Source organism: Callorhinchus milii, unplaced genomic scaffold (assembly GCF_018977255.1).
Source record: "Callorhinchus milii isolate IMCB2004 unplaced genomic scaffold, IMCB_Cmil_1.0 Scaffold1, whole genome shotgun sequence".
In the NCBI taxonomy this organism is placed as follows: Eukaryota; Metazoa; Chordata; class Chondrichthyes; order Chimaeriformes; family Callorhinchidae; genus Callorhinchus; species Callorhinchus milii.
Genome location: NW_024704742.1, coordinates 102855073 through 102876790, shown reverse-complemented (window position 1 = coordinate 102876790; position 21718 = coordinate 102855073). Strand labels below are relative to the sequence as shown.

At 42.1% G+C, this 21718-nt stretch overlaps 1 protein-coding gene across 2 annotated transcripts in view; it reads left to right on the top strand.

The window, feature by feature from the left end:
• LOC103181129 (adaptor related protein complex 3 subunit sigma 1) overlaps positions 1-21718 on the top strand; it is a 43146-nt gene that overhangs the window by 7419 nt on the left and 14009 nt on the right. For both annotated transcript variants that reach the window (XM_007897372.2, XM_007897373.2), the window contains exons 3-5: positions 286-397; positions 7706-7777; positions 19590-19697. In XM_007897372.2, the coding sequence (XP_007895563.1) occupies positions 286-397; positions 7706-7777; positions 19590-19697 (292 nt within the window). The remainder of the gene's footprint in view (positions 1-285; positions 398-7705; positions 7778-19589; positions 19698-21718) is intronic.

Sequence of the window (21718 nt, the reverse complement as noted above, 5' to 3'; positions counted from 1 at the left end):
TGATGTATGAAGGAATCCCAAACTCAAGAGTAAGTTGTGGGTTTAGAGGGCAGAGTATTTCAACTGTGTAAGATATTGAGATTAGATATTGGAAGAATGTTGCTTATAATTGTTTGTACTGTACTTGCATTTCTTGTTTTTTGGGGTGTTGGGGAGGTGCCAGCTACAATATCAGATCTACATTGTTGTGAAAAAATGTATGTTAGCTATACATAGTCCTATGATAACTTTAGATTTCTTAATATGAGTTGTCAGTTTTGTTTTCTGCAATCTTCTTTGTTTCAGGTTAATTGGAGGGGCTGATAACAAACTTATTTACCGACACTATGCAACTTTGTATTTTGTCTTCTGTGTGGATTCTTCAGAAAGTGAGCTGGGGATCCTGGACCTAATTCAGGTATGTGGTCTCCTCACCGCATTGATCAGGCATTTTGGTAATAACACACATCTCAGTCACCATCACCTTCAGCTCCGGATCATTGGCTCCTGTAAAGTGTCAAGCAAATAGCATCTATGTCATTTGCCTGTTGATAAGAATTATTTTGCATTCCACTCTCAGTTCAGTCACTTCTGTTTTGTGAGGCACAATATTACAATTGCAGAATTGGGACAGTTATATTTTCCTTTTTTTGCGGGATGGGGTTGAATTCCTGATTGACTTGCACTACTACGTCAGCTACTCATAGTACTATAGTTCCTTTATCTTACCCAGAGCAATTCATAATTGTAAATCTCCCTTTTTTATTTACACCACTGTTCAATTGATATTCTACCACTTTGATACAGGTTTCAGCCAGTTCGGTGCTTACTGTTTGCATTGAAATAATCCTTGGCTATGCCACATGTCTCATAGCAATAATCCAATTAAACAGTATGCCATTACGACATTTATTGTGAAAGACACAAAAATGTTTCTGTTCTGTTAAACTGGTTTCTGTCGCAAGCGCATTCCCAAACCTCAACAAAGTAGGATGCTACTTGCAAACATGAAATAATTCTAACTGAATTTTGGACTGAGTTCTATCCCTACATCGGAAAAGTTCCATAAATAATTGGATTAAAGGGTTATCACTGCCCTTAGGAGTTTCTTTTTAACTTGACTCTGATGGTAATGGATTTTATTTTCAGAAAATTCCACCCCACCTCTACTGTCACAGAAATAGGCCTTTCTATCGTTGAAATAAATGCAGTGGTGCAGACAGATGTACACCATTGCACTGGAAGTTTTAATCATGTTCTTTTCATAGCACTTGTGTGAATGGAATTCTGCATTCTTGCAAGTTATGTATTCGTCTGTTTCTTTTTTTTACAACAATTGTCTTGAGAAAAATACACGATTCCTTGTCCGCTGGTACCGTTCCCATCTCTTTAAAAACAGCCATCATCACTTCTATCCTTAAAAAAAACCTGAGACCCATTCCTCCTCTCAAACTACCGCCCCATTTAAAACCTCTCTTTCCTCTCCAAGGTCCTGGAATGAGTCATTGCCTCCTAGCTTCCCTCCTTCCTCTCCCGCCACTCCCTTCACCAACCCATCTAATCAGGTTTCTGTGCCACCCACAGCACAGAAATAGTCCCTGGTCAAAGTGACAAATGACATTCTGTCCATCTGTGACCAGGGCTCCCTCTGCCTCCTCGTCCTCCTTGACCCCTCTGCTGCCTTCGACACCATCGACCACTCTATGCTCATCCACCGCCTCCTCTCACCTCAACCTTCATAGTTCTGTCTTTGAATGGTTCAGATCATACCTTTCACACCGCCACTACTTTATCTCCACAAACGGTTTCTCCTCTCGCCCCCGCACGGTCTCGTGTGGCGTTCCTCAGGGCTCTGTCCTTGGTCCCCTCCTCTTCAATATCTATATGTTCCCTCTTGGGGTCAACTTCCACATGTATGCGGATGACACCCAACTGTACCTCTCTGCCTCCACCCTCGACTCCAGGACCACTGTATGTCTGTCATACATCAAGTCCTGGGTTGAGAGCTAGTTTTCTTCAGTTGAATGTCAAAAAGACTGAGGCTCCCCTGATTGGCTGTCGTCAGCGCCTCCACACCTCGGGTCTGACAGCATCACCGTCCAGGGCTGCACACTCCACCTTACTAAGCCAGTCTGGAACCTTGGGGTCTTGTTTGACCCTCAGCTATCCTTTCTACCCCACATCCTTGCTATGACCCGCTCTGCCTTCCCCCACCTCCGCAACATTGCCCACTCCACCACTGTCTCACAACGCAGGCTACTGAAACCCTCATACACGTTTTCATTACACCCAGGCTTGACTATGCAAACTCCCTGCTTGTCGGCCTCCCCAACTCCTCCCTCCATAGGCTGCAGATCATCCAGAATTCTGCAGTCTGTTATCTTTCTGCCGCTCTACTCCCACCCTCTGGAGCTCCATCCTACAGTCCCTCCGCCTCGCCCCCTCTCTTGCCTCCTTCAGAACCCATCTCAAGACCCTCCTCTTCAATTGTGCTTTCGATCATCCTGCTTCCCCCCCGCCCTCCCCAATCCCGGCCCACAGCTCGGGTCCGAAATACTGACTGTCCAGCGCCTTGGGGCGTCCTCCCGACGTGAAAGGCGCTATACCAATGTAATTTTGTTAACAAAAACAGAAGTCGCTGGGAACACTCAGAAGGTCAGGCAGCATCTATGGAGAAAGGAATGTGAGTCAACATTTCGGGTCCACAACGCTTCGTCAGAGCTGAGGCATGTTGGGAGGGAGATGCTGCCTGTCCTGCTGAGTGGTCCTCCCAAAACATTGACTTACTTTCCTTTCTCTATAGATGCTGCTTGACCTGCTGAGTGTTCCTTCCAGCATCTGCAGTATTTTGCATAATGTTATTTTTTTTGCTCTTGTTGTTGACTCCACACACTCCTGAATCACAGTGAGCAACTGTGGAATAATCTATCCAATATGCTTTGCTCTGTTGGTCTCAGGGTTTGTAAAGCTAAAATTGGTTCAGGAGTCTTGGTGGGTCTCGATTACTTAGGGAAGGATTCTCTTTGAGGCTCTCAAAGCCTGGAGCTTGAAATGCTTACAAAAAGCACATTTAATTTGTGCTTGGCTTGTTGTGTCATCAACAGATAATTTTAAATCTTAAAACCACTGGGACTTACGTAAGCATTTTGTCTCTGGGGAGGATTTTGCACTGTGTTTCTTTGTTTTGATTTAAAATGTTTATGGAGAGTGAAATTCTGAAGAATTCTGATTTTCGCTGCTTTCACATGATGCTGCAATGAGAGAGTTGTGGATGTAGTACTCGACACGGTGTGGCTTGGATGAAGAGCCTGCTGACCGTACCCCCGCAGTCACCAATCTGAGCCAGCACTTGTTGCTTAAAGTGCTGAGCATCTTACTGGTGTTCTCTCTGTGTCTTATGTTTAGGATCTGTTGTATTTCTCTCAATATTATTGGTCCCAGGGTCCATTGAGACCGCCTCCTGACGTGAAAGGCGCTATACAAATGTAATTTGTTATTGTTATTGGTCGATGCATGCAATGAATTTCTGTTGACTGTGTTAGGGAATGGGAGCCAAGCCACGACTGAGTTGGAATGGGAGTTTACTATAAGTGGGCTAGGGAGCATGGCCTATCTGGGAGTGATTGATGTTGAGAAGTTTTACTTTGTGCTAGTGGATAAAGAGTTCTAGTTGCTGGAAAAACAAAACAAGCGGCACAGTTGCCCGATGTGGTAAGTGAATGTAGTAATTACAGTCAGTGTGGCCTGGGTTTTTGCTTGTCTTTAAATATTCTCATTTCCAGAGTAGCAAATGATGTGAATGTAACCTGATAATGGTTTGTGAGACTTATAAATTATTTCGGCAATTGTATTGTTGTATTGTAACTTCTAGTTACTTAGCAACTTAAATATTTCCTAGTTAATGAGATCACCCAGGCAATCCATACATTTTTAAAGAGTAAATCTAGAAATTGAAGGAAATATCATGGTTTGCTTCATAGGCCATTCTTGAATCAAGTAATTCATGCAATATGTGGAAGTGCAAAAAAGGATTGTTCCTGTTTCATTGCTTTATATTCCTGGACTAAGCACAGGAAAGGAACCAGATGAATTTGGGTTTGAATCCTGATAAAATCCATTCAGCACGTTGCCCTTTGGAGGTTGATAAAATGAGTACCAGGTCTAAACATATCCTTTTTTGGGTAGATAGGCAGATTTACCTTAGGATTTTACTGCCTAAATCAGAACTGTCAGCAATAATCCAAAGCTTTAATTGTTGACCAACTTGCCTGGCTCATTAATGAGATGTGGTAATGCCTTGGCAGATAGTGGTGGGAGGGAGGGTGTCTGAGCTATACATGCGCTGTGAAACTTACCAGTGATTGATTGTACTGATGAGTTTCCAGTATCTTTCAGATTAATGGAAACATGACCTGGCACAGAACAGTGTAATTGGTAATACAAGACAGCTGCACCATCTCTAAGGTTCTGTAAAACTTGCAGCAATTATATTGCAAGTTTGAAAGGCATCCCATCCCTTTTCATGTAAATTTCTGAATTTTTTAGTGTATTTTTAAAGAATGGCAGTCTTAGCCACACTCTTCTTACGGGCAGTGGTATGAGCAGCAGTGATGTCCTCTAATGGGCAGGCAGGAGGTTGACTTCATGAAGTAAAGTCTAAAATGTCTATTCACCCATCACCTTCTGAGTTTAAGACCCTGTAATGGCCTTTTTTGAATCTTTTGTGTGTGAGTGCAGGCCAGGCTTCACTCTCGAGATGAAAAATGTTGTCTTCACTCCTTGATGCGCCACTACCTATGTGTTTTGTACAGAACACACATGTTGCCAGAGTCCTCATGGTACCAGTGAGGAATCTAGCAGAGGAGCCTCAGTGTGATTGCTGAGAGCAGGCTGGCTGTGGCCGTGGAATTGGAACTGAAAGTTCATCATGTATGATTTTCGTCGGGAATTCGAATGATAGTACATTAACATCAGGTCATCATCTTGAGCTGTTGGATGATACATCTTGCAGCGTTAGTATCATGCTGGTTAGACCAGCACTATGAATGCATGCGTCTGTGACCTTACTGACAGCCTCTGCAGAGTATCTTGCACAACAAAAGCTCTGCCAGTAATGTAAAAATGTTTTCAACGCAATACAGTGAGCTTCATAACGCTGGTCTTTAAGATTTCCAGTCTGCCGTGGATTATGAGTGTGAGACCAGCAGAGGGTGCTGTAAGAGCTGGAAACCTCCTTCAGGACTTTCTCAACCACTTACAATAAAATTTACATTTATATGCTGTAGCACTTTTCACATTGGGAGGATGTCTCAAAAGAGCTTCACACTGCGGGCTGGGCACTCGAGCTGGTGGGTGTGGGCCGAAGAGGGAGGGGAGAGGAAAAGTGACTGCAATTGTTGTCAAAGAGATTTGTGTTGAGGCAGGCTTTGAATGTGGAAAGGGAGGGAATGAGTGGGAAGGACCTGGATGCGATTCCAGAGAGTGGGGACAGAATGGCTGAAAGTTCACCCACCAATGGTGGTGTGGTTAGGGCAGGGGGAATGAAGTAGGCCAGTATTTGCTGAGCAAAGGAAGCGACTGGGTTGGTAGAGTTGTAAGAGGTCACAGAGGTAGGGTGGGGTGAGGCCATGGAAGGATTTGAAAGTGCGGACTCTTAAATTCAATCCAATGGGGGATGGGTAGCCATTGGAGCTGAGCGAGGATGGGGTGATGGGCTCATGGTGCCTGGAGCGGAAGAGGACATGGGCTGCAGAGTTCTGGGTGGTTTGCAATTTGTGTAAGGAGGAATTGGGGAGTCTGGCCTGGAGAGTTTTGGAATAAACAAACAGAAAGGTATTTTCCCTTGACTAACTGCCCTCTTCATAAAACATAGTCAGTGTTTTAATTAGAACAATTAAAAGTTCAAACAAATTTTAACAAAGTTAAATAATTTCAAGAAATGAAAGTCTTTTTTTAAATAGACGCAGAATTTCCACTCTATTTTTGTCTAATTAATGCAGATTATAATGCAGGTGTCCTAGTGCTGTTTATTTTTGCTGTGTCCCAACTAAACTAAAACCTTTGCTTTGTGGATAGGATGGAAACAGATAAATTGTTTCCTCTGGTGGGGGAATCCAGAACAATTGGGCATAATCTTAAAATTAGAGCTAGGCAATTTAGAGGTGAAATCAGGAAGCAGTTTTTCACCCAAAGAGTAGTGGAAATCTGGAACTCTCTTCCCCTAAAAGGTTGTGGATTCTGGATCCATTTGCATTTTCAAGACTGAGGTGAATAGATATTTTTTAGGTCAGGGTATCAAGGGATATGGGGCAAGGGCGGCTAATTGGAGTTGAAGTACCGGTCAGCCATCATCTTATAGAATGGTGGAACAGGCTTGAAGGGCTGAATGGCCTACTCCTGTTTCTATTTCGCCCACCAAATATACAGTGAATTCACTTTGCAGTATATTCTGTGATGTGCTTTGAAACATCTTGAAGACGTGATAACAACAACAACTTGGATTTATATAGCACCCTCCACGCCGAATGGAGTCACAGAGCATTTCACAGTAACGGATCCCAGGGCCAAGCCAGAGGAGGGGGAGGAAGGTGATCAAAGGCACGGTCAAAAAGAAAGGTCTTAGCAGAGACCTGAAAATAGGAAGAGAGGAGGTGAGGCAAAGGGAGTGAGGAAGGGAGTTCCAGAGCCTCGGGGCATAGAGACTGAAGGCACGGCCGCCGAGGGTGGAGCAGAGGACCCGGGGGACAAGGAGGAGGCCAGACCCAGAGGAACGAAGGCAATAGTCACTGTTGTGAGGAGAGAGGAGGTCAGAGAGATAGGGCGGTGCAGAGGAGTGGAGGGATTTGAAGGCAAGGGTGAGGATCTTGAAATCGATCCTCTCTGGGACAGGCAGCCAGTGCAGTCTGGCAAGGACTGGGGTAATCAGGGAGTGGAGTTTGGTGCGGGTGAGAATGCGGGCGGCAGAGTTTTGAATAATCTGGATTTTGTGGATGGGAGGCCGGCGAGGAGGGCATGAGAGTAGTCCAGCTGAGAGGTGACAAAGGCAGGGGCCAGGATTTCAGCGGCTTTCGGAGAGAGGTATTGGTGGAGACGGGCAATGCGTTGGAGGTGGAAGAAAGCGGTGCTGGTGAGGGACCGGATGTGGGGGAGGAAGGATAATTGGGGGTCGAACCTAATAAGGTGCTCTATCAAATCCAAGGATTATTATTATTGTGTTTCTGTGTTTCTTGGATAAATCTGTTTATTCTCAGACGTTTGCGTATTACACATCATCTGTCAGAATATGCTCATCCCCAAGAGTTTGTGTAAATGTGTTGCCCTTGGATCGGAACTTGCTTCTTTCCTGCCCTCCCTCCCTCCCTCCTCTGTTATCTTAACGTTTAATTTAGTAATTTAGTCAGAAGTTTATGAACAACCACTTCCCAACAACTATTGGGAATTGAAAAAAAATTGTTTTTTCATTAAAGCAAAATCAGTGGTAGTTCCCGCACATTAGCTTCACATTGCCTCATTAGACAGTGGCTTCAGAGTCTCTCAAATGAAAGTTTTCTAGCACTGTTGTTCACACATGTTCATCACTCTCACAAAGAATGACCCTCTTAAAAGGAAAGTGCTTTCAGACTATGGTCTGTGTTGCCGACGGATTTTATGTTTTTTGTGCACTCCATCCAATAGGATTCAAACTATTTTTAAAACTTATCTTTTTCTTTCTGATTTTTCTTAACAGGTGTTTGTGGAAACATTAGACAAATGCTTTGAGAACGTGTGTGAGCTGGATTTAATTTTCCACGTAGACAAGGTAATAACTATTGATGATGTTGATTCACGATGAATGTGTGTGTTGGCGATCAGTGGAAGAGAGCTTATTTGTCTGATACACTTTGCTTTAGTTTCATTTGCTGCTCGCAGTTAAGTGCATCCCATTTCTCAAACGTACCAAGAATTTGGGACTCAAAACTTTCTGTTTAAAAATTTATTAAACCGGCACCAAGAATGTTGTATGTCAATCACCTCCAAGATTCGTGCAAGATATTGGGCGAATTTTTTTTATTCTGTAATGTAAACCATTTTGCAACATTTTCTTTTTGTTACGCTTGTCAAGCTTGCGAGTCTCCATCTTGTGTTTCGAATGCATCTCAAACCAGATGCTTTTACCGCTGTTTGTTTTTAAGAAAGGAGGCCACTGAAAGGAGGTCATTCAACCCATTGTGCCTGTGAATGTTATCCATTTAGTCTCACTCCCCTGACCTTTTCCCATATTCTTTTATAAATTTATTTTGCCTAATTCCTTTTTAAAAGCTCTCAGCAATTACGTATCAACCACTATCTTTGGTATAGTGTTCCATGTCTTAACAAAAAAAATCTAACCTCTCCCTTTATTTTTGTAATGATGAGTTTTAAATTTACACCTGTAGTTACTGACCTCACCATCCAGTGAAATAGCTTCTTTCTATTTATCACGACTCTGCTGTACCTGTTTCCCTTGTTGTATAAAGTGTTTATTTTGTAACTTAACACATTTTCCTTTTTCGTTATTGATGTTGAACATGTCTCCTTTTTAGGTTTCTGACTGTTGGTATGGTTTTAGGATGAAGTCCAGTTTATTTGTATTGGAATGTTGGAAACTGTGAGGTTTCCTGTCACATTGGAAGACTATTTCAAGGTCTATAAAATTGAAGTTGTAGTATAAACAGCTGTGGGAGCGTGTTACTCGGTGGGGAGTTTGCAGAATCTCTCAAAACTGTGAGAAAAGCTCAGTGATTTACACGTTCGCTCCAAATTCGGTCAACGTGTTAAAACATGAATGTACTTCCAAGTGTTCAGTGTTCGTACTGTATACAGACTGGAAACTTTTTATTTTCATCTTCCTTTGAGAAGCTTTTGATATTTAATTTTCCCTTGTTAATATGTATCTTTTGTCGTTGGCCACTGAGACTTTCTGAGCAAAATTTGCTTCAGAGAATGATGGCAAGAAGACTGCTTTACGACATGAGGAATTTTTTTGACCTCTGGGAGATTGCTAGAGGCAGAGCCAATGGTGAACCAAAGCAGAAAGGTTTCACATTCAGTTGAAAGAGGGTTTAAGGCTCACACATGACTTGATGCCTGTCAGGACAGCGGTTGTCAAGGATGAAGGCAGGACAGTAGAGTTGGTTGTCATCCACGTACATTTGGAAGTGGACTCATCCTGTGGGTTGCATTATTGAGAGTACCATATGGATAGGAAATGATCATGGTTAGAGTGGAGTTAACTGTCCAGAAGAGAGGGATTTACTGAGAAAACAGACACCTGGTTTTACAGAGGAATTACCTTTTTGTGTTTTTTGGTTAGCCAGGTGTCTGACACATGTGGGAACTTGTCAATGAGCTTAAGAATATCCAAACCAAACCGTGTTCTATGTCACTTGCAAATAGAAATCCCTGTATTTGGAATGGAATGTGCACTCTCTTCCCAGAGGGAAGATCCTGCTCGCCTGATTCCAGAGTATTATTTTTTTAACATTTTTATCTCATTTTCAATCCATGACTGTTTGTGGGACATTGCTGTGTGCAATTGGCTGCCGCATTTCGCCCACAAATATACAATCAATTCACTTTACAGTATTTTCTGTGAAGCGCTTTGAGACGTTGAGAAGACGTGAAACAGCGTTATATCAAATGCAAGGATTATTATTATTAGGCTCAGGTTGGCAAGAGCCAAGGCTTCAGGACCCAAAATACTTTATGGTACTGCTGGAGTTTAACCTGCCCCCGGTGACCGGTCAACCAATAAGCCAGGCTGGCTAGGCTGATATCAAGTTACATAGAGGGCTGGGAGAGATGAATAGCAATGTAATCAGAAATAATCCAGGAAAAGAAGGAATTAGACGAGGGAGAAATGCAGTGCAGACTCATTCGGTCTTGGAGTGCATGTGCGTAAATGCAGAGTGTGACAAATAAGATTGGTGAGCTGCAGGCTCAAGTTGCTACATGGGGCTATGATATAGTGGCAATAACTGAGACCTGGCTCAAACAAAGCAGGAATGGGAGCTGAATATTCCTGGCTACAATGTATTCAGGAGGGATAGGGAAGGAAAAAAAAGGAGGTGGTGGGGGGGCTGGGGGCTGGCAATATTGATTAAAGACATGGTTATGGCCCTGGAAAGGGACAATGTGCTAGAGGGTCCAAAACCAGAATCTATTTGGTTGGAGCTATGGAGTAAAAAAGGGGCTGTTACTTTGTTAGGTGTATACTATAGACCCCCACCAAATAGTGGGAAGGAGATAGACAAGCAGATCTGCCAAGCAGATTTCAAAAAGATGCAAAACCAATAGAGTAGTGGTAATGTTGGACTTCAATTATCCTCACATAGACCGGCAAAATAACAGTATAAAGGGCAAGGAGGGGAAGGATTCCTGAAATGTGTGCAGGATAACTTTCTGGATCATATTGTTTCCAGCCCAACGAGGAAGGAAGCAGTGCTGGATCTAGTCCTGGGGAATGAAGTGGGGCAAGTGGAGCAGGTTTCAGTAGGAAAGCATCTGGACAACAGTGAACACAACATAACAGGTTTAGAGTACTTATGGAAAGGGACAAGGGGTAATCAAAGGTGAAGATACTCAACTGGAAGAGGGTTAATTTCAGTGAGTTAAAAAGGGAACTAGCCAAAATGGACTGGAAAGAAGGATTGGCGGGTAAAACAGCTAACGAGTAATGGGAAGCCTTCAAGGAGCAGATAATTCGGGGACAGAAAAAATACATTCCCACAAAGGTATGGCATCTAAACCTCCCTGGGTGACTAAGGAAATTGGAACTAAAATAAAGCAGAAAAAGGAAATGTCAGGTCCAAAATACAGAAGATAATTAAACAGAATATAGAAAGTACAGAGGAGAACTGAAAAAGGAAATAAAAGAGGCAAAGAGATTATATGAGAAAAACAACGACAAAATTACATTTGTATAGCGCCTTTCATGTCGGGAAGACGTCCCAAGACGCTGGACAGTCAGAGTTATGGACCCGAGCTGAGGGTCGGGGTGGGGAGGCAGTGGGGAAAGCAGGGAGATCGAAGGCACGGTCGACGAGGAGGGTCTTCAGGTGGATCTTGAAGGTGGTGAGAGAGGGGGCGAGACGGAGGGACTGAGGGCTGGAGTTCCAGAGGGTGGGTGCAGAGTGGCGGAAGGCCCGCCCATCGATAGTGGGGCAAGCAAGGCGGGGGCTGTGAAGCAGGCCAGAGCCTGAGAGCAGAGAGTGCGATTAGGGTGGTATTGGGTTAGGAGATCGGAGAGGTAGTGGGGAGCAAGACCGTGGAGGGCTTTCAAGGTGAGGACCAGGATCTTGAACTGTATCCTCTGTGTGATGGGAAGCCAGTGGAGTTGGGCGAGGATGGGGGTCATAGGGTCATGGAGCCTGGTGTGGGAGAGTAAACGAGCTGCAGAGTTCTTGATGATCTGCAGCCTATGGAGGGAGGAGTTGGGGAGACCAACAAGCAGAGAGTTTGCATAGTCAAGCCTGGATGTAATGAAAACATGTATGAGGGTTTTGGTGGAGTGAGACAGAGGCGGAGCTGGGCGACGTTGCGGAGGTGGAGGAAGGCAGAGCGGGTCACGGTCAAATGTGGGGTAGAAAGGATAGTTGAGGGTCAAACAAGACACCAAGGTTCCAGACTGGCTCAGTGTGCAACCATGGATGGTGATGCTGTCAGCGCCTGAGGTGAGGAGGCACTGACGGGAGCCAATCAGGAGAGCCTCGGTCTTGTTGAAAAGATTAGCAGGTAACATAAAAGGGAACACTAAGGTAGGGTCCAATTACGGACTAAAGAGGAAATCTTCTTGTAGAGGCAGAGGGCATGGCTGACGTACTGAATGAGTACTTTGCATCTATCTTCACAAAAGAAGAGGATGCAGCCAATGCCACAGTATTGGAGAGGGAAGAGAAATTGGTTGGGAATAAACCGAGATGAGGTACTAAAAAGGTTGTCATTGCTCAAGGTAGATAAGTCACCCAGTCTGGACAGGATGCTTCCTGGGTTACTGAGGGAGATTCTGGCCACAATGTTACAATCCTCCTTGGACACCGGGGTAATGCCAAAGGACTGGAGGGTTGCAAATGTTACTCCCCTGTACAAAAAGGGCCAAAAGGATAACCCAGGAACTACAGGCCAATCAGTTTAACGTCAGTAATGGGGAAACTTCCAGAGACTATAATTTGGGAGAAAAATAGAAAAATATGGGTTAATAAAGGACAGCCAATACAGATTTGTTAAAGGCAAATCATGGCTAACAAACCTGATAAGAGTTTTTTTTGGTGAAATAACGGAGAGGGTGGATGAAAGTAGTGCAATTGATGTAGTTTATATGGATTTTCAAAAGGCGTTTGATAAAGTGCCACATAAGACTTGTCAGCAAAATAGAAGCTCACGGTATTAAAGGGACAGTGGCAGCATGGATACAGAAAAGAACTGGAAGACAGAAAGCAGAGAGTGGTGGTGAACGGTTGTTTTTTTGACTGGAGGGAAGTGTGCAGTGGTATCCCCCTGGGATTAATATTGGGACCACTGCTGTTTTTGATCTATATAAATAACCTGGACTTGGAAATTGTACTCCCTATACCCAACTTTGCAAATACTAAGCTTGGAATAGGAGTAGACAGTGAGGAGGATAGTAGCAGACTGCAAGGGGACATAGACAGACTGGTGAAATGGGCAGACACGTGGCAGATGAAGTTTAATGTGGAGAAATGTGAAGTGATACTTTTTGGGAGGAAGAATGAGGAGAGGCAATATAAGCTGATGGTACAATCTTAAAGGGGGTGAAGGAACAGAGAGACCTGGGGGTTCATATAAGTAAATATTTGAAGGTGGCCGGACAGGTAGATAAAGTTGTTTTTTAAAAAAAAAAAGCATACGGGATACAAGGATTTATAAATAGAGGCATAGAATACAAAAGTCAGGAAGTTATGATGAAGCTTTATAAAACATTGGTTAGGCCTCAGCTAGAGTACTGTGTTCAGTTCTGGGCACCACACTTTAGGAAGGATGTCAAGGCATTGGAGAGGATGCAAAGGAGATTTACCAGGATGGTACCAGGAATGAAGGACTTCAGTTATCAGGAGAGACTAGAAAAGCTAGGATTATTCTCTTTGGAACAGAGAAGTTTAAGAGGAGACTTAATAGAAGTTTTCAGAACTATGAGGGGATTCGATAGGGTGAACAAGGAGAAATTATTTCCACTGGCGGGTGGGTTGGTAACCCGAGGACACCGATTGAAAATAGTTGTTAAAAGAAACAGGTGAGGAGAAATGTTTTCACACAGCGAGTTGTTCGGATCTGGAATGCATCGCCTGAAAGGTGGTGGAAGCCGATTTGATAACAGCTTTCAAGAGAATAGATAATTATTTGGGGAGGACAAATTTGCAGGGCTCTGGGGAGAGAGCGGGGGAATGGGATTGATTTGGATAGCTCTTTTCAAAGAGCCGGAACAGACACGATGGGCCGAATGGCCTCCCTTTGTGCTGTATAATTCTATGATTCTACCAGCATTGCTCTGGATTACTGAGGAGCTGCCTGTCTTAGAAACTAGGCTATGAAGACCACCACAGAGGGCTGGCTTAATTCTGACATTCTGTTGCCAAACGTGCCACCTTGGAGCCAATTCAAATGCAAGGAGACCCTGATTACTTTGTACATTAATATAAAGAACAGTAATTAATATATTTTCTATATTACCTCTCGAAGTACTTCTCACGATACCTTATTGTGAAGTGTAGTAATTATGTCTAGGTAAACAAGATGAACTATACCAGTAATGAGGCAATGTGTCACAGTTCATCTGTTGGATGAGAGAGGAATATTACCATGGATTCCATGTTATTAATTGATGGCAAATGACTTGAGAACATCACTGGGTTCAAATATTCACAGTCTTGATTACATTCTGCTTCTGCTGACTTCTGATAGTTTTCTGAGATACACAGTTCTGGTGTAATGTGGGGAGGGGAGGTTTACGGTCTGTTTTTTGTCTGCTTCTGTTGGGCACACTTGCTGAATGTCATTAATGACTGATCATGTCTGAGGAGCCTGGTGCCTGCTACTGGGCTCTAACCCTCAACCTCGGATCCTGGCCTTCAACCTCATGACTGCTGGGCTAACCAGAGATATCTTACCCTGGGATTCTGGGCAGTGGTTTTCTTCTTTCCCTGGAGACCTGCAGAGGTATGTTAACTAGTTGAAATTCAAGTGATATCTAGAACTATAGGAGTAAACCTCAAGCACCATGGCTTTCTTCTTACTTGAGAGATTGTTGGCCAGGACACCTCCCTAGTGATATAGGATATTTAATGTCCTCCTGAACAGGCAGACAGAATCTCACTTTAACATCCTATCTGAAGGACTACCTACTTCTGACCATTTGCTGTGTTTAGTGTATTAACCACATATGGTCCAGGTTTGACAAACATTAAGTGGCGAGATTGCCTTCTTTATAACTATCAGGATAATGTTGCTTGCAATTGCTGCATTTTACAATAAATCCCGTGAAATGCTTTTAGATATCCTCCAGACATAAAAAATGTCTTATACATCAAGTGTGTTTTATTATATACCAGTATATCAAATGCAAGGATTATGATGATGACAATGATGATGGAGCAGTTCAGATCAATATAACACTTTCAGATCACTTGACAGGAGTCCCAGTGTTGCCCATTTTGTCCTGTGCACAAAGTCTCAGATAGGGTCTGTGTATAATGTATGCAATATGTTTGATGTGTATGGAATTCACCAAAAAATCAGTGCTGCTCAGAAGCTGTACTGCTGCTAATGGTGGGATTGAATTTATCTTTCTGAAACCATTTTTGTGGTAATGCAGTGGTGCTTTATATGCTTGTTTTGTTTTAAAACAATGGGATTATTTAAAATTTGGCAACATGTTGTACTGGCTAAGATCCAAAGACTAAAAGAAAATCCCCATTGGATCAATTTGCTAATGCTGAAGTGGGTGAATTTATAGCCGAATTAGTAAATAGCAAAGCCTGCACATCCTGGTTTTGCCCCCTTGGAACTCTGTTGATTCGAATCTAGGTTTTGACTTCCAATTTGTAATCTCAGCACCTAGTAAGAGATCTGTGACCAAGCACAGTTCCAGACTTTTTACAAATTATTTCTGAAGCTTGCAATTGAGAGCCTATGTTCAGTGGATGTTGGCAAGTGACCTGAGGTGAGATTCGGTCTTCTCAACACAGTATCTTGTAAGTGCCACACCACTGCATTTACCCACTGAGAAATCACAGGTGTCTACATATTACAGACACGCACCTTTCTTGTCAGATTAAGTGATGGAGTGGAGGAAGATGAATTAAAACACTCTTTGCTAAATGATATCTGGAAGATTTAACTAGGATTATAATGTTTGTAAAATCTATTGTAAAATAGCCAGTCCTAATTTGTTCTATTCCATCAATCCTGTAGTCCGGTTTAAATGTTCTACTGTCTGCAACGTGCTTGTATACAGCTTTCCCTGCTGCCTTTCAAATATTAATTCTATTTACAGATGTGCATTCTAGCAAGGACACAGCCTGTACAGCTTCTAGTGGTTTGTTTCATTGTCTTGTCATCTTGGAGTGTGTATGTTACCTTCTCTGGAATCTGTATGGCTTTATTTGCACTGTGGTTTGACTGAAGCCTTTCCATTCAGTACCGGCAGCTGCATTGCTGGGATTTGTTGAAGCCGATTCACATCACGTTATTGGCAGAGAATTCAAATCACTGAACTGTGAATAATGCTCGGTGTTATTTTTGATTCTGGATTACTCTAACTTGGGTTGAAAAGGACAAGCTAATTAATATTCTTTCTTTAAAGATTAATCAATAGGTTTACACAAGTTTTTTTTTTAAAAAATTGCAGCTTGAAAGCACAGTTTGAGGAAAGATTAGATAATATGTGGCATCTGTATTTTTCTCAAGTGGTGAGTACCTAATTGCAGCTGCACCACTGAGAATTTTCTCGAAAGGAGAGAATAAAAGTGAGCCAGTCAACCAATCTCTCCTGTAAGCTATCTAAAAATAGGAAGAACTTACATTTTTATAGTGCCTTATCATGGTGAAACATTTTGATTGTATTACAGTACGTAGTGGACTTTAAAGATTCCATAGCACTACTCGAAAATACAAGGGAGTCTGTCCCGATATCTTGGCGACAATCCCCAGTTAAAATGGTCATTCACTTCATGGCTGTTTGTGGGACATTCCTGCACTTAAAATTGGCTGCTGCATTTGCCTACACAATACAGTCTTTACATTAGAGCGTATTCTGTGAAGTGATTTGAGATATCCTCCTGATATACAAGACTCTTTATCAAATTCAGGAATTCTTATTAAATTTGGATGCAAATCAAGTTTACTTCCATATAAAAAATTAAAGTTATCAAAAAAAAAGACAACCAAAGCAAATAGGAAATTTAGGAGAATTGTGTTCAGTAAAGGGCTGTGTACCAGCACAGACCATGGAACAAGGAGCAATAAAATGATTTGGATCTAGTTCCTGGAAATTTAAAGGATTTTAAACAATTAGATGTTGATGATGATGTGTTGAAAGAATATTTGGGTAGTTTGGATAGAATTTAGGTGGAGCAATGGTCTACTCCTACCTGAAAATTGTATTGCTGGATTGATGCAGATGAATCTTACCTTTTGGTGCAATGCTTATATTCTGAACGTGATGTAGGAAATCTACTGCTATATTTCAGTGAACTATTCTGTTATTCTTCATAATTGCCCTAGTCATGTTTAGCAAGTAAGACGTTAAAGGTTGTAGTTTATTTACAAAAGTTTGCATTTGGTTTACATGGCTATAAGTTGTCAGTGTTTGAAAGCACATGATATGGACAGCATTTATCAGTATATAAGATTGGAATGCACTCCCATTTGTGGCGTAATTTTTAATAACACACTAAAGATCTGTTTCCCATCACATTGTGCATAGAAGCCAAGTTTTCAGCATCAATAGCATTTTGTCCTTTTTACTCGTACTGCGTATTTGATTAAACAGAAGTGCTAGTAACATGTTTGCTCTTTATTTACCCTCCTGATGGAATAAACATTTCTTGGTTGTCCCCTTCACGTGTAAAGTATGATCAGCCAATCCTCATCCCCCATTTGGATAAGTCCAAGAACGGTGGTTGTGCAATTATACGAAACAATTTGTGCAAACTCCTTTGCTGAATTAAAACGTTCTCTGTTTTTACTTGCTCTCTCTTCCCATCTTCTTTTGTTGGGAGGGTGAAGTTGTCCAGATGGATGCCCCTTAGTTGTACAGGCAGGAAGGAATCTCACTTGATGTTTGTTTTTGGTTCCTTCATGACACTGGGCAAATGTCTTGCTTCCTCCACATCACCCTTCCACCCCAGAGGATCCCAGGGTGTTGTGTTTTATTAATTTTGTCCAGGACAAGGGATAAACCCTGTCACCGTTTGACTAAATCCAATTTAAATTGTGATGTTGGGTGAGACTTGGGAACAGAGGGGGTCAGGTACAACATCAAGTTTAAATGTTTATTACTTCTGTATATATTTCTCAAGCGTACACGTTACGTATTAGTTTCTTTATGAAACTTCTTAATATACAATATATACAACCTGCCTCTTCTCTTCTTGGGTCAGTGGTGAATGGTGAGTGTAAAGCTTGATTATCTAGCACATCTGGCACACATTTGCCTCTTCTAACTTATAACCTATTCTACATTTTCCTTGCTTACAAGCCCTTCTTTGCTGCCATAATGCCCTTGGTTGTTCAATTTATTGCCTTATTTGTTAACCATTTAACACACAAAAAATGCTGAGTACAAGCATTCTATTCTCAATATGATAAGTTACTGTTTTGTTGCCAGCTATAACTTCAGTTTCATTAACATCACATGATATTAGCTCCTCAATTTAATTATAGACCAAATTGTAATTTCTCACACAATACTAGACCGAACAATAGAATTCACAATTATCACAATGGTGTAACTTCCAATTGAAACATGAACAAGAAACTTTCCTAATTGGGTAGCGGGCAACTCCACTAAATTTGCTGTTTCCCTTACTCTCCCCTTCAATTTTCTCTTCTCTTCTCCTTCTGAGAGTGCTGACCCATGTTATTCACTAACACCAGCTGCCCTTCGACACTTTGCTCAAGTGGCTGTTAGTCACGTGTGAATCTGAATATTTTGATTTGCTAGGCTCTTTGACTATGGTGCAGCTACTCTATCCAATTCTATGTTCACCTGAAGTCCACACAAGTGTGCTTTCCAGCTGGAATCACATAGTTGGGAGTAGAAAATTTAGCCGGCTACTTATTTTTTTCCTTCTCCCTGCAGCTCAGAGGCCAATTATACATACACCCCTACTCCCTCTTTGTCCAGCTCAGATCAAGTAACTGGCCACTAACTAGGCAGTGGTGGCCAACCTTCATGGTTGGCCAACAAAATCCTTTTTTTTGGATTGAATATTTCTTGATTTATGCCATTAATCAAGAAATATTCAGTGAAGAAAAAACTGAAGACACATTACTAATCTGAATATTTTGATTTGATAGGCTCTTTGACTCTGGTGCCTATTTGGTTTTATGGTTCTAAAACACTGGTTAGGCCTCAGCTAGAGTACTGTGTTCAGTTCTGGGCACCACACTTTAGGAAGGATGTCAAGGCATTGGAGAGGGTGCAAAGGAGATTTACCAGGATGGTACCAGGAATGAAGGACTTCAGTTATCAGATGAGGCTAGAGAAGCTAGGATTATTCTCCTTGGAGCAGAGAAGGTTAAGAGGAGACGTAATAGAAATTTTCAAAATTATGAGGGGATTCGATAAGGAGAAATTATTTCCACTGGCGGGTGGGTCGGTAACCCAAGGACACTGATTTTAAAATAGTTGTTAAAAGAAACAGAGGGGAGATTAGGAGAAATGTTTTCACATAGCGAGTTGTTCGGATCTGGAATGCGTTGCCTGAAAGGTGGTGGAAGCCGATTCAATAACAACTTTTAAGAGAGAAGTAGATACTTATTTGGGGAGGACAAGTTTGCAGGGCATTGGGAAGAGAGCGGGGGAGTTGGATTGATTTGGATAGCTCTTTACAAAGAGCCAACACAGACGCAATGTGCTGAATGGCCTCCTTCTGTGCTGTATAATTCTTTGATTCTATGATCAAACACGGACTTACCTAGACTTATGTTCGGGTGGGGGGGTGGGGGTAGCACCACTGAACTAGGGAAGGAACCAGGGACCTTCCTGGTCTGTGTGGGCTCAGTTTCAACACTGTGATGGCTTTATCAATTGAGCCGTCTGATCTTTTTCTTTTAAACAATATTTTACGAAGGCTACAGGTTATTTTGAATGATGCAAAGTTCTGCCAAGTACGTGCATCTCTTGTGTGTTGCTTGTGTGTCATGAACTGAAAAATTGATCGGAGTTCTGTAAAACCGCAGATTTTTTATGTAGTCCCTTCACAAGTTCATTTTCACTTCTAAATGTGTATTGAAAGTTATGCAGTGATTTTGGGTGCTGAATCTTTTAGATTGTTGTTGTATTGAAACATTTTAATGCTGAAAAACTCCTGTGCTGTATTTGAATTTTAATATTTTTTTTTCCTTTAAAAAAGGTTCACAATATTTTGGCTGAGATGGTGATGGGAGGAATGGTTTTAGAGACCAATATGAATGAAATAGTTACTCAGATCGATGCTCAGAATAAACTGGAAAAATCTGAGGTAAGAATCTTGTGACTAGTAACATAGCGTTTTGATAACTTGCATGATTATGGAGCCTGCATGTCTTTTCAATCTTCCTTTAGTAGCTCGCCCGTTAATGCCAACAGCCAGCTTGCTCAGTTTGCTAAATGAACGTACAGATTAATGATTGAGGCATTTTTACCGTGTGACAAATCATTGGTTATGATTGTAATGTGCCGATCAATCAGTTTGATAGTAACTGAGCTGCTTACACAAATAGTGGTGATCGAACTTCAGATGCCCCAAGACTTGATATTATTATTGGAGGTGGAAACTGCAATAATTAATCTGCATGTTTACTTACCTTGAAGGTTTTGGGCATTGCAACTTAATCTAGTAAAGCTTATGTGTGTCTAGGAGGTAGCCTTCTGCAAATAGATGTACTGTATGTAAACATTAACTGTTAAAGCAAATACTGTGACAGCAAGTTCAGTTTTAAATTCGGGTTTATCAGCTTTTGTAGGCGGTGACTGCTTTTCTACGCAATAGTTTTCCATTTCAAAAATGTTGCAGTTGAAGCAAGGATTTAATTCATCATGACAACCATGATTGGGACAGGAAAAGGATATTGGGCCAATCAAGGCTGCCTTTTTTGATAGGTATCAACCCCCAGGTACCTACCTGCCTTCTCATCATATTCCCCCAATTCCTTCTTTCTCCACAAACTCATCCAGTTGCCTCTTAAACCCTTTTATTCTGTCTGCTTCCATGGCCTTTATGGGTAAACTATTATACAATCCTGTTACCTTTGTGTTAAAACGTTCTGCTTATCTTTCCTTCTTGCATCTAATGCATTAATTGTTAACTTGTGTCCCATTTGTTTGAAACTTTCACCACATTCATCAATTTGCCCACATCATTTCCCCTTTTACTAATCAAGAAACATTTTCAAGAGAGCACTTCCCATTTGAGATTCCAGGAAAATCCAACTTCCTTTCTTCATTCCGGACATTCTCCACACAGTGTAGGATGAGATCGGTACCGTTACCAAACAGAGGTGATGGGTAAACCTTTCCTTTAAGATACTTTTTTTTATAAGATGTTGCAATGTGCTCTTGTGTGACCACCCCAACCACCATTCATTGTGTGTGTGTGTGTGTGTGTGTGTGTGTATGTATGGCAGTGCTGCATTTTAGTTTGTTTCTCCACATGGGGAAAAATTTAAGAGAAATCGGCTGCCATATTCACATGAACAGTGTTTCATGTGAATATTTGTGTGTGTGTGTGTGTGTGAGAGAGAGAGAATCTGAAAATACTCCTGCAGCACCAAGCTGGACACAGTTAGATATTCTCCACGTACCAGTCTCCATGACTTCCAGTGAATTCAACAATGTTTACAAGCCAATGTGTCCTCGTACCTATAGAGACTCTTTGTGGGAGTTGTGTGTGGGTGTGTGTTGGGGTGGGGGGCATTTGGGGTCATCTTCCAGGGACATGACACCCCCATAACATCAAAAGTGTCTTAAAAGTTATCCCCTAAATGTTTGGTAGCGATCCAACCCTCATGCTATGTTAGATGGAGGATGTCTTCAATTTGAAGAATGAGGAGCACTGTACAGGTAGGTAATCTTTGTTAATCTTTCCTTGTAACTTAAATTCCTAAAAGCTGGTATCGTCTTTACTACCTCCTCGTCCTTGTGGACCTCTCTGCTGTGTATGACGCAGTCGACCACGCCATTCTCATCCACCTCAGTGGAACCCCGCTTGCCTGGTTCGAGTCCTACCTAACAAATCGCCATCACTTTATCTCCACAAACTGTTTCTCTTCCGGCCTCAGGGCTCCATCCTTTGCCGCCTCCTCTTCCTCATCTATATGCTCCCTCATCCACAGACATGAGGTGAACTTCCACATGTATGCAGATGACACACAATCTACTTCTCCAGTTGCGACTCCATGTCTGGCGATTTTCTCTCGGATTATCTGGCGGACGCAGGCATGGATGAGCGAAAACTTTGTACAATTATTGTTGACAAGACAGAAGCCATACTTATTGGCTCCA